At 41.3% G+C, this 13,524-nt stretch overlaps 1 protein-coding gene across 1 annotated transcript in view; it reads right to left on the reverse strand.

The window, feature by feature from the left end:
* Positions 1 to 926: 926 nt before the first annotated feature.
* The window catches only part of TPK1 (thiamin pyrophosphokinase 1), a gene marked incomplete at both ends in the record, with an annotated part of 191,218 nt that continues 178,620 nt past the window's right edge, over positions 927 to 13,524 (reverse strand). The window contains 1 exon segment of the mRNA XM_079533265.1: positions 927 to 1,081. Within this exon segment, the coding sequence (XP_079389391.1) occupies positions 927 to 1,081 (155 nt within the window).

Below are 13,524 nucleotides of genomic sequence, written 5' to 3' on the forward strand. Positions count from 1 at the left end.
TATCAAGGGAAAATAAACCAGAGATGCGAGCATCTCATACCAGTCACAAAATAAACATCTTTCTGCGTGTTCAGTGGTGAGTCAGTGGATCCTAGGCGGACGGAAACCATATTAGAAAAGATTTGTGATCTATGTTGGGTGAAAACTCGTCCCATCTTCATAACCCTACTCCTTCTCAAGTGACAAGGGAAACACAGCAGACTTATCAGTTCTTTGTCAGCTCCAGTGCACCCACTGAAGAGTCGTATTCACTAACAAAATAAAGTAATAGAAAGCAAAAGACCATCTTGAAAGATTCTCCAACACTCCACCACAAAGAGATGTTCACTGCTACAGCAACAGCAGCAGCAATACTTTTGAGCAGGGGCTTCTGGTGGCTGCTTTGCCTTGGTGATACCATAAGAGGAAAATAAGAATTTTACTTCTTTATTGGTGAGCGAGAGGGATGGGAATGTAACAGATGACCCTTGTCATGAGGTACTTGATTAAGAATTGATTTTTTTAATGACAGATTCAATTTTGTTTTAAAAACCGAAACAAAACATTTGGCAATTTGGCAAAACAAAGAAAAGCTATGTAAATACTGGTTAATAAGCTTTAATATCGTACCAAAATACTTTTTCACGTTAGTTAATATAGTTAATAAGGTATTCGTGGATTTTGTTTATATACAATATATGGCTTTATTTCACAATAACAACAACAACAACAACAACAAGAAAAACCAAAGCATTGCTAACAGCAACAATTAGTCACTTTAAACAGATGCTGACAGTGAACATGAGATTATTCGCCTCCTTTATACTCATCCATTAAGACATCATTTTAATCATTTGTTTAGAAGCCATTTTTTCTCCTGCTTATTTGATACTTAGGGATTTTGAATCAGATTCTGTGAATTCTTTTGCCTGTGAAATATCCTGAAGCTAATTCTGCACCATTTTTATCCCAGCAGCACTGAAAGGTTTCTGTCCAATGCACAGTTCAAGTTGCAGTGATGCTGAATTCACAAGGTGAGAAACAGGAGGAGTTTGCTTGATTTTGGTATTTAGCCTTTTGTTCACTCCTGACTGAACAGGCACTATGGATGAGAATTTTGACTGAGAAAGAGAAATTTCAGAACAGAAATCTACAGAGAGCTGCAATCTCCGGAATGGTTACCAAGTATTTCTGAACTGCAAGATAGATTGCTGCTCACAGGGAGCAGTGTGATCCACTTTGCTGAAAGATGCAAAAAAAAAATCTTGCACCTTCTGCTTTTTGATGCCTTTCATCATTCTTTACATCGGAAAATGTCTTACTTTCAGCTGGGATATAACTGTTTTCTTCAGAGTTTCTGGTATGATGCCGTCCTTTTGATTCAAGAAGAAAAACAATGTTGATAACACAAGGATGTTTATAGTTGCTGATAAGCAGTGTTATATAGAGCCAAGGCCATTCTCAGAGAAGGGCCCAAGGTGCTGGGAGGGAACAGAATTGGGAGAGCTGACTTAAACTGGCCAAAGCAATATTCCATAACATATGACATCATGCAGAAGGAGTTTTGAAGGGGACAGAAACTCGTCTAACTCTCTTCTGGTGCTTGGTAGGCTAGATGGGCATCAGTTTGGGGGATGTGGAGAGTATACTTCTAAGAGAGCTTGTGCATCACTTGTTACACATATTTATATATATATATATAGTCATAACTATTATTCTTTTTCTTTTCTCGATCCTAATAGTTTTATCTCAACACACAAGTCCTATTCCGGTGGCTTTTTTCTTTATTCTCTCCTCCATCCCATGGGGAAGAGAGGAAAGTGAGTGAACAACTGTTTGGTGGTCAGCAATCTGCTGAGTTAAACCACAACACTAAAGCAAATACTTGATGCTGGCCTAACACTTGGTGAGACATTGCCCTGTTCAAAAATCAAAATAGAACAAACACAATTTTCCCCACAGTGAAATCAGGACACAAATTCCCAGCAGATGGTGTTTTCAGATATCAGGTTTCCCTATTTATCCTGTCTTTTGGAAATCAATCTCATATAATGTTGTCAAAAATTTATGGGCTGGTTTGGCCTGGTTCCGGGACTAACGGGATTTTGCGAATCCACATCTCTAGAAAAGGCGAACAGGGGACTCCAAAAATAATTAAAAACAGAGGCAATGATCTGAGAAGAAATAAACTAATTAAGTAAATATGGTATGAGAACACAAGATAACACACTATAATACAATATAATTAGAATCAAAGCTAATAAATCAAATACAATGAGAGTATCTGAAAGTTGTACGCCTTATGCTAGTGCTGAGGCGATGTGTGTGGTTGGGATGAACAGCAGGGAGGCTGAGGATCGAAAAGCGGAAGGTCTGATGACCTACCAAGGCCTTACATCTGTTCCCTCTGAGCAAAAATGGTAACAACACAGTGTACAGTCTTCTGGGGTATGTAGTTCTCTTCTGGGACAGGTACCTGCAACTGGAGCATTAACATTTTAACTCCCAGTGCACTATGTAATGTTATGATGCGGAACACCGATAACCAAAAATCATAAAATCATGACAAATGTGAATGTGGAGAGGTAGAAAAGAAAAGACAAAAATTTGCATAGTACCACTCTTCCAATTTACTTATCTTGTGACTCCATAAGGCATCTCTCACGCTCAAGTAAGGAGCTTTTTACTAATAAAAACAAAAGTAAGACACAGTCCCTGCAAAGTAAAATCAGCAACAAATATAACCCTTTCACCCTACTAAATGCTAGAAAAATGCATGGAAAGAAGGCTTTCCCTCTTAAATTACTTAATGAAATATATTTATGTCAGCATAACGCAAGGACTATGTTTCCAGTATAAAACGGGGGAAAAGCTCTTTATGACTCAAGCTACATTTGAAAAGAAGCAACAAAAAAGTTATTTATTGCAGAATAAAAGTTTTGTCACATTGAATCAAATAAAGATTATTTAGAGATGTCTATAAATAAAGGCATTATACTGGGCTAGAGTTAATTCACCTGCAATTTCTGCTCTAAATCATACATCATTGATAGAGCAATTTATTTTCAGAGGTGGCCTGCATTGGCAATGACAGATTATTTACTTCTAGCCTTGAGGCTCATAGTTCAAATTCCTTTTATTGCCCTAAGAAAGGCTTGGAGATATTGGCCTCAGGTCTCCACCCCATGCCAACAAAGATGAATGTGTTTAAAAAAAACCTTTGAAACAGACTTCTACACTGCTTTAGGTTTTTCTTACGTGCATTACTTGCTATAACTCCATGAACAAGCACAATATAACACATTCAAGTCATGAAACTCCCTCCAGTATTCCCAAGAGTAAGTATTCAAAAATTTTTCTTTACAAATCTCATATGGATACACAGAGGAACATCATGCTACATTCCATTGCAGAGGAACTGAATTGCCTGACTGTGAGTCTCTAAATCATAGCTAAATTAGAAGGACAGCCTGATTTAAAAGAAGTGGTGGAGATACTTTTCGAAGAGGCATCTGGAGAACATGTCTAGGTAACTTCTGATTCATCACTCAAAATCTTCATGGAGACTGTATCATGAGCCTATGGAACAGAAGGTCCTGCAGCAATGATGCAGAAAAGTGAAGATTACTGTAGAGTCTGCCTTGGAAATGAAGTAATTATCTCCATATTCTCAAAGCAGTGAGTGCCAGCAGGTCTTTTCAAAAGCCCCAAAATCTGTATTCTCCAAAAGGAAAGGCCAGGAGAGAAAAGGTAGGCATTGACTTCTGTGTCACAGCTCACTTTTCTCAGGTTCAAGACAATTCAGTTTCCCACCTGAGCAAATTCAGCTTCGAATTCCTAGGGGAAGCAGACAACCAGGTAGCTTTTGGCAAGAAATGGCAGTGGATATCTGTTTTTGCTACTCCACATACATATGTTGCTGAGCATAGAAATCAAAAGACAACCAAAACATAAGTTAAATTTGAATGAGACTGGTGGATCATGACTGCAACAACTTGCTCACCTGGGGCACATCTCCTGCATGAAGCTCAATCAAAGCAGCTTGGTACAAATGGTGTGATTTAATAGGGAATGACTTAAGCTAACTCAAGCTGGTATGTGAACATTTTGTGTTGATCACAACCTGAAAAAGAATAGGAAATGCAAATTCAACTGTTCCAGATTTTGAGTAGTGTCTGACCCTGACATTTGATCTGAACTTCACAGACAGACATCTGTTTTCAGGTGTGTCTCCAAATCAAACTGTCCATTTCACCTCCTTGGCACAGCAGGTCTTTGCATTGTCTATCCCTTAATTCCTTCCAATAAAAACATTAGTCAGGTCAGCTCAGCCAACAATTGGGACTGAAAAAGCTAATCTTATCTAGAGCACATCAGGAAACAAAAAGGTGTACTGCTCTGACTGCATCAGTAGTGAGTCTGCTTGGGGAGGGTAAGGCAGTGAAGTACTTCTCCCATTGCTGCATCAGAAGCACATAGAGGACACAGTCTCAGCGGAGGATGTAAAGATTTAAGTTAAGGGCTTGTCACAAAAATCCCTTTTGATGAGGTAATCCCAAAATGACTCCTTCCCTGTTTACATTTAAATGTATGTCTCTGTAAAACAGATCAGGCTTAATCCCCATACAAGCATTCTGGTTAATATAAATGTTTAAAGCAAGTACATCATCTCTAGTGAAAACATTCTTTTTTTCAGCAGAGCACAGCGAAGCAAGAAGCTCCGATTCAGATCAGCTGGTTGCTCTGTATACTTACAATTGGTATTTGTTTTAACGGAGATAGGCCCTGAGTTACATATGTGAATTAATTAATTAATTCTAGTGCCTGTGGTACTAATTCAGCACATGATTTCAGGCAGTCAAGCTCAAAAGTCCTCTCTGACAAAACGAGTGTCATAGTTCCTACTATAAATTGACCTTGTAAAACTCTCTGAGTTCACATCAGACTATCCTAGCACCTGCTTTTCTCTCTTCCTTCACCTGTAGTTTACTGACTAGGTCTTGGTGCTACAAGACAATCTGGTGAGGTTTGGCAGGTCATTAATTCTATCAGATGTAGACTGACCTGGGAGAGTTTCATAGCAGGAGTGCTATAATAACTGACAAGTTATTAACTGTTGGGTTAATAAGCTCCATTTTTAGACATCTCATTTTCTATGCAGAACTGAACAAAATCTTGAGGAGAGACATAAATTAAGTGAACAAAAATTGAACAGCTTTCTTTTTCTTTCCTGTAAGAGCTTACATTACAGGACTAGGAAAGTAATCCTGCTCCTGTACTTGGCACTGGTGAGGCCCCACTTCGCCTTCAGTTTTGGGCACCTCAGTACAGAAGGGACATTGAGCTGCTGCAGCAGGTCCAAAAAAGGGCTAGAGAAGGGCTTGGAGAATATGCCCTATGAGGAATGACTAAAGGAACTGGGGCTGTTTAGTCTGGGGAAAAGGAGGCTGAGGGGAGACCTTATTGCTCTCTTCAAATATCTGAAAGGTGATTACATCAAGAGCTGGGTTGGACTTTTCTCACTGGTGACAGGACAAGGGGAAATGGCCTCAAGTTGTGCCAGGATAAGTTTAGGTTCGTAGTTCAGGAAAAACTTGTTTACAGAAAGGGTTCTTAAGCACTGGAATAGGCTCCCCAGGGAGGTGGCTGAGTCACCACCCCTGAGCACATTTAAAAACTGTTCGGATGCGGTGCTCAGGGACATGATTTAGCAGTGGGTTGTTAGAGTTAGGGTAGTATGGTTGGGTTGTGGTTGGACATGATGTTTAAGGTCTTTTCCAACCTGAACAATTCTATGATTCTGCGTACGATATTTCAACAGTTATTACATTAAAATCTAAAATAACGTAAGCTGTATCTAGCATACTAAATTACTCTCTCTTCATGTAACTCAAGGATCCAAGAGAAGGAAGAAAAAAAAAAGTGACAGAACAAAATGGGCACTATGCCTTGGTAAAAACTAAGTAACTTGCAGTGAGAACCTAAAGCAATATTCATATGCTTTCTCCTCAGTAATGAACAGGTAATAACTATTTGTTGACCAGCTCTTCAGATCACAGTTAAGTTAGAGATGGGTTTAGAAATGTTTTCTTCCAAGAAAACAATTCAGCTGCTCCAGGAAAACAGGATTAATGTTTTCTTGTGATGTTTCCTGCACCAGCTGTATCTTTAACCATACCGAGTGCACTTCTGCTATAAAACTCTCCCAAGTCAGTCTACCTCAGAATTAATGACCTGCCGAACCTCACCAGCTTGCCTAGTGGTACAAAGATCATCCAAATCATAAATGCTTACTAGTGCTGCTATTTCTCACTAGTCCTGCCTTGCAATAGCATGCAGCCATGAACAGATGTGGAGAGATTGTGAGAGGTAGATTGTGTTTTTGCAGTAGAAGGTTCCAGTATTTTCTGTATGTAGTATAGGCCTTTACTGAACTTATAACCCTCTTGTGAAATTGCTGTTTTTCTTTGTCACGGGGTTATCCCTAGATGTAAGTCCGTGACGGGGGCACAGGCCCCGAAAAAAAAAAAATAGGAGAGACAGAAGAGCGAAGAAAAAAAAAATAGGTAGGGGTACAAACAGTTTGCCACGCTATCTGGCCGCGGCAAGGCACAAAGAGAGGCACGCTCCAGGAGAGGGGGAAAGGCAGAGAGCTGGCAGATAGTTTTAACAAAGAGAAAACACAACGGCAACGATCTGAGGAGGAATGGTAATTTACTAAATTTAGCCAAATCAAACAAAATGAGAGAGACAAGAGTACCCAAAGTGCGAGCAAAGCACGTGCCCAGCTCTGCAGCAAACTGAGCCGGCTGAGCGGCGGCAGAGGGAGAAGCGTCCGGGCGTCAGGTCCAGAGCGCCATCTATCTTCCTCTGTCCGCCAGGTCCTCCGGGAATGCCGCCCAGAATACTCAAAATGCCCATAAAAGCAGTACACGGAACCAGAATATTAACTCTTTAACTCCCACTGGTTCCCATGATGTTCTTATGTGGAATACTGACAACAAAAAATCACCAAACCGCAGAATTCTTCCACTAAGAAAGTTGCACTTCTACTAAGAAAGAGTAAAAACTTAAGATTTGGGGCGTTCTGACTGGGGTAGAATTGAGCCAGGCACAACATAAGGCAAATATGCAGGGTGGAGATAGAGCCCAGCATGGGGCAGAACAAACGTGCTCATTCTTGGAATTATTGCCCTCCTATCTCCATGGGAGAGTACAAAATATACCAAAGAAACAGGTTGGTAACAGACCTTATATGGAAATGTATCATAGCAACAGCATCGGGGAGATTGTGAGCATGAGCCACTCAACCAATGAGCAAGCTCCAGGCGAGCTTTACTTGTGTCGAATTTATGGTATGTAACAGGATGAATTTCGCTGACTGGTGCACAATTTCTCCCTTGCCAATAAGGGGCGTGCGCCTGTTACTGCAATAATAAATAAACTTTGCTGCTATTACTAAGATCCTTGCCTAACCTGAAATTTTTGACTTTGAGTGTTTATCACAAGATGGATATGGATTTTCTTTCTCCTGCATACACGCACAAATGTGGAGAAAGCTGGAGAATAAGGTAATGAACCAGGATTAGGTGAGTGATGAACACACTCTTATAGAATCATAGAATCACCAAGGTTGGAAAAGACCTAAAAGATCATCCAGTCCAACTGTTCACCTATTCCCAATAGCTCCCACTAAACCATGTCCCTCAACACAACATCCAGCCTTTCCTTGAACACCCCCAGGCTCGGTGACTCCACCACCTCCCTTGGCAGTCCATTCCAGTGCCTGACCACCCTTTCTGAAAAGTAATACTTCCTAATGTCCAGCCTGAATCTCCCCTGCCGTAGCTTGAAGCCATTCTCTCTGGTCCTATCACTAATGACACGAGAGAAGAGGCCGACCCCCAGCTCACTACAACCTCCCTTCAGGAAGTTATAGAGAGCCATGAGGTCTCCCCTGAGCCTCTTCTTCTCCAGGCTGAACATTCCCAGCTCCTTCAGCCTCTCCTCATATGGCCTGTGTTCCAGACCCCTCACCAGCTTTGTTGCCCTCCTTTGAACACGTTCCAGGGCCTCAATATCTTTCTTGCAGTGAGGGGCCCAAAACTGGACACAGTACTCGAGGTGTGGCCTCACTAGTGCTGAATACAGGGGAACAATCACCTCTCTGCTCCCACTTGCAACACTGTTTCTGATGCAAGCCAGGATGCCATTGGCCTTCTTGGCCACCTGGGCACACTGTCTTTGATAATTTTGCATTGAGGACATGACAGAATAATTGTATCTTTGCCTCAAGGATTTTGCCTCAAAAAAAGCACAGGAGCAATAACGGAGTACTTTTATCATTTGCACCCAGAAAGTGCAAGGACATCTTCCTTGGAATTTCACATACATTGTTTCAAAATTTTCTCACTATGGCCTAATATGCAATGGAAATTTTCCAAATTGTGGAAAGAAAAGTGGATAAAAGATATTCAGAGATCTCAGTACTGAAGCTGATGGTGGAAAATGAAGAAAAGAAGTAGGTGGGCACTTGACCACCCTAAATATCACGGAGCATGCCCAAAGGGACATCAGCTTATATCTATGAGTTCTTGAAAAAGAATGAATATATATAACAATGTACTGCATATGCATGTCTTGACTGTTCAAACATGGAACCTGAACTCTGACAGGGTGTGCTTGCTGGTCAAATCACATGGTACATATCATGAGGAATACAGAAATGCCGCTTTCTAACAGCACACTGGAGCAGGGAGTTTTCTCCCTGGATTTCGGATGACACTATGAAAACACAAACAGTAGATGAGAAGTGATATGAACCTGCACTTGTACATATGTGAATGATCCTAGAATATAACCACAAAAAACACTTGCACAATCTCAAAGTAAACAAAAAGCAATTAAGAAAAAGAAGAAAAAAAAGAAAAAAAGAAAAAAAAAACATAAACAGTGACCTTCCTGTAGCTTTTAACTTCTTCCCCCAAGAGAAAAGACTTTGAATAGGCACCTGGAAAAGTTTCCTACTGATACAGAATGAAACAATTTATTCTCAAGATGTCAACTGAGCAATAAAGCATAACTAACCACGAAGTACTTGGCAACTTTTCTGCAATTTGCTGTATGCTACTGAAGACTTTTGTGTGTGTGTACAGATAAGCACATATATCATCTGACCTGTCATTAGCTTATCAAAAATTTGGAGTATAAGTTGTCCGTGATGATATAATATTTACATGCCAAGATTTGAAGAACAGCCATTACATAGGCCTAGGATTTGACAGAGACTATATCCCTTATTAGAGTGTAAGAGAACTGCATTCTTTCGTTCAAAGGTATGCAGAGGTATACACTAGGAAAGAAATAGGGAGGGTGAGAAGGAAATGACCTAACTTCTTTCTTGTAATGCATTCAGATGCCAAAAATATTGTTTTCCACTTTATATCAAGAAATATAACCAGAAGAGAAAGGGTGTCTATAGTGGAATTCCAAGGTGTCAGCCTGAACCAATGGGTGAGCTACATGAGTACATGAGTGCCTGGAGCCAGCAGGGGGTTTAGAGCCACTCTTTCACACAGAGGTGAGCAGAGAGTCCCCCGCATGCTAGAGAGAATCACAGAATCACAGAATCGTAGGGGTTGGAAGGGAGCTCCAGAGATCATTGAGTCCAACCCCCTGCCAAAGCAGTTCCCCACAGCAGGTCACACAAGTAGGTGTCCAGGCAGGTCTTGAATATCTCCAGAGAAGGAGACTCCACAACCCCCCTGGGCAGCCTGTTCCAGTGCTCAGTCACCTCACCTAAAGAAGTTCTTGTGCACATTTGTGCGGAACTTCCTATGCTGCAGTTTCTGGCTGTTTCCCCTTGTCCGGTCTCCACACACTGCTCAAAACAGTCCAGCCTCGCCACTCTGCCCCCCACACCTTAGATATTTATAGACCTGGATCAGGTCCCCTCTCAGTCTTCTTTTCTCAAGGCTGAACAGACCCAGTTCATTCAGCCTTTCTTCATAGGAGAAATGCTCCAGGCCCCTCACCATCTTTGTGGCCCTCCGCTGGACTCTTTCCAAGAGATCCCTGTCTGTTTTGTACTGGGGAGCCCAGAACTGGACACAGTACTCCAGATGAGGCCTTACCAGGGCAGAGCAGAAGGGGAAGATCACCTCCTTCGACCTGCTGGCCACATTCTTTATAAAGCACCCCAGAATGCCATTGGCCTTTTTGGCCATGAGGGCACACTGCTGTCTCATGGCCAATCTGTTGTCCACCAGGACACCCAGGTCCCTCTCCGCAGAGCTCCTCTCCAGCAGGTCATCCCCCAATCTGTACCGGTGCATGCAATTATTCCTCCCCAGATGCAAGACTCTACACTCGTTTTTGTTAAACTTCATCATGAGATGTTCATTAGATGATCATCGCCCTCAGAGTACAGAGTTGTCACATTCTAAGTGCAGATTATCACCCTCCAAGGTCAGAGAGTTAGTCCTGGTATCCACCCAAAGAAATGTCACAGTATCTGTCTCTGCCAGGAAGGGTACTGCAACTCTGACTGAATTAGGAGCCACCTATGTAGCTGTCCAGACCTCCAGCTGTCTACAGTGGTAGAGTGCATGAGCCTTTCACTAGCATGGCAGAACAGTAGACAAAATAGCTGTGTAAAATGTGAGGAGATAGACTATCTGCTTTGCCTTGTGGCTAGGCTCTACAACATATATGAGGCACTGGACGTGGAAGGCCCATCTGAGGGTGAGAATAGCTCAGACTAGACAAACCAAACAAGGAAAAGCCTTTCCCAAACATCAAGACCTTGTCATTGAAGAAACAGGTATTAGTCTGTTGAGTTACCTGTAGGGAGGAATTGCCTTCAACTGATGTATTGAGCAGATCCTCAATCAGATCTCATGCAGAGCATCAGAGGAGAGCTATGGGGCCAGCTCCCTCCCTCAGGCTGGCTGAGGGCAGCTTGGGGCTGCAGGAACTGGTGGATGACAGGGTTTTATATCTGCAGTTCTCATAAGCTTCTCTTCTCCCCTGCAAATGCACTGCAGCAACTCCAAGCCCTACAGTGGGTGAGGGGCATGCTTCAGTCATGCTTCTGCTAAATCTGATGAGAACTGAGGAATTCTGAACTCACTGCATGTTTCTGTATTTGCTTAAAAAGAGCGACCAGAAACACTCTTCCCTGTAGATTCAGGGTCTTTACTCAAGATCATTATTTTAAAGATTGTTTTCTTTTTTTTAAGGTGTGTACACATAACAAGAAAAAGGTATCAGTTAAGAAGAAAAAAATGAGAAGTGCTAGTTTAACCTATGAAACAATAACCGTCAATATAAGATAAACCAAATATTGGCAGTGTAACTAGGAGGAGGAAAAAAGAAAACTTTGAAAAATATCTGCATACCTCTGACTGTCTTTCCCAGAACAGCACACTCAATGCAAATCAAAATATACTTGCCTTCTTCTAGACCAGTTTGATGCCTTTTGGCCCTGTTCCTACATTTGGAGAGTAAGGGTTCGAGTTAGCTAGAAATATGGTCTAATTTCAGAAATGATTAATTCCTGTCTTTAAAACCCCTAATGACCCAGGTGTAATGCCATCCTTTCAGTGACTACTCCAAATCTCCATTCCTACAAGAAGACTATGGCTTTGTAGCTGTTGTTTTTTTTTTTTTTACTGCAAAACTTACAACCCCTCCCCATTGGGGGTTGAAATTGGATAATCATTACAGTCCTTTTCAACCCAGGCTGTTCTATGATTCTATGATTCTATGACATGCTGGCCTGAATCTTGTTATGTTCTGTGTGCCTGAGAAGTACTAGCTGAAGGAAAAAACAATATGCTGATGGGCTCATTTTCTGCAATGAGGAAATATAATCTACTACTATAATCTACTAAAACAGACACATTACTTTTAGCAGTCTTCCCAGTAGTTAATGAGCTACCCTGAATACTACTGTATTGCAAAGGCAGAGTTTATGTTGGTGCTGTCATAGAGATTGGCTGTGTGGCCATTGAAGCACTTCTGATTTACTAATGATGATTCCAAGGAAAATTAAAACAGAAAGAGGTAAAGACCTTCAAGATTACCAAGTCCAACCGTCAATCTGAACTGATCAGTCTCATCACTAAGCCACGACCCTCAGTGCCCACATCCACACATTCCTTAGACACCTCCAGGGAGGGGATTCTTCCACTGCCCTGGGCAGCCCATCCCAATACTTGACTACTTGAAGGAAATCTCACAATCAGTGCTGAACAAAATGCAATACCATCTCAGTTTGATGTACTCCAGAGTGAAATCATGCACTGCAGAAAGCAGCACTATCTAATTATTTTTCAGTTAAGCACTGATCAGTTTTTCTGAGTATTCCTTGCTGACCACCAAGTTTGCGTTTCATTCAAGTTGCAGAATAACAAGATGTATTTAGTAATTATCTAACTATAATAACCAACTGCTAAATCTTTCAAGAGCAGACAAAATAATGAATATGTATGTATTCCAAAACTAAAATGTACAAAGCAATACAATTTTACTAATAATGAGCTTTGCTTTACTGCAAAATGTCATGAGATTGTATCAGGTGACCTGCATCAGTTAAACACTGAAGTGTTTGATTTACTGCTTTGGGCTGTTCATGAAACAAATTCTCTACAAAGAAAAATCCGCTCTGCTTTGCTTCTGAGACGCTGGAGCTCCCACATAGTTATCACTGTAATTGTCATCCCCAGCCAGATTAGTGGCAGTGAAGACTTTAGAGTCATCTCCAGACTATTGCAGAAGCTATATATTTGAATCAACCGCTGCTAGCTCTAGCAAAGCTTCATCTGACAAGGCAGAAGACCTAAAATATTAAGTACCGTAATTCAATAAATTTTGCTTTCCAAGAGAAAACACTACCCTTTCAAGCAGTAGGATGATTTTTATTCTGAAGAATTTCCTACTACTGCCATACATTAGCTGAACCATTGATTAGCATATGCAGGAGTTTTGGCACCATCTATTCCTATCAGATTTTCCATTTATAACATGGGTCTGATCACATGATTCATTCTCAGCAGGGAGCACAGAACTGCCACTGCTTGCTTCAAGGGACCCGTCACTACTCTGCCTTTTGATCCAGGACACAAGACTGACAATCATTAATATCTCTAACTTTCAGCTCATGAGCCGTTTATCTTTCCATTGCTTATATCTACAGGAGAGGGAAACAGCAATTTCGTGTACTGGAGCATAGAGGCCAGGCAAGTCCATGTGTAGATGGCACAACACTTGCAGCACAAAATAACATTACATAAAGAATCAGAAGAACTACTTTTGTACTAGGGATCATACATCCTCAAGATCAGCCATTGCTGCATGGGTTATTTGGGACAATCTGGTATTTCCATTCAGGGACTTAAGTCTAGGAATCAAGATTTCTGCCAGAGGTAGAGAGTGGAAGCAAATAAAAGGTATGAAGCACTAAAACAAAATTTAACATTACCCTCCTGAAGTTAGATGGTGCTGATTACTGACTAAAGAAGTACCTCTGATAAACCAATCCCC

This window comes from Tetrao urogallus (assembly GCF_951394365.1).
Source record: "Tetrao urogallus genome assembly, chromosome: 3".
NCBI lineage: Eukaryota > Metazoa > Chordata > Aves > Galliformes > Phasianidae > Tetrao > Tetrao urogallus.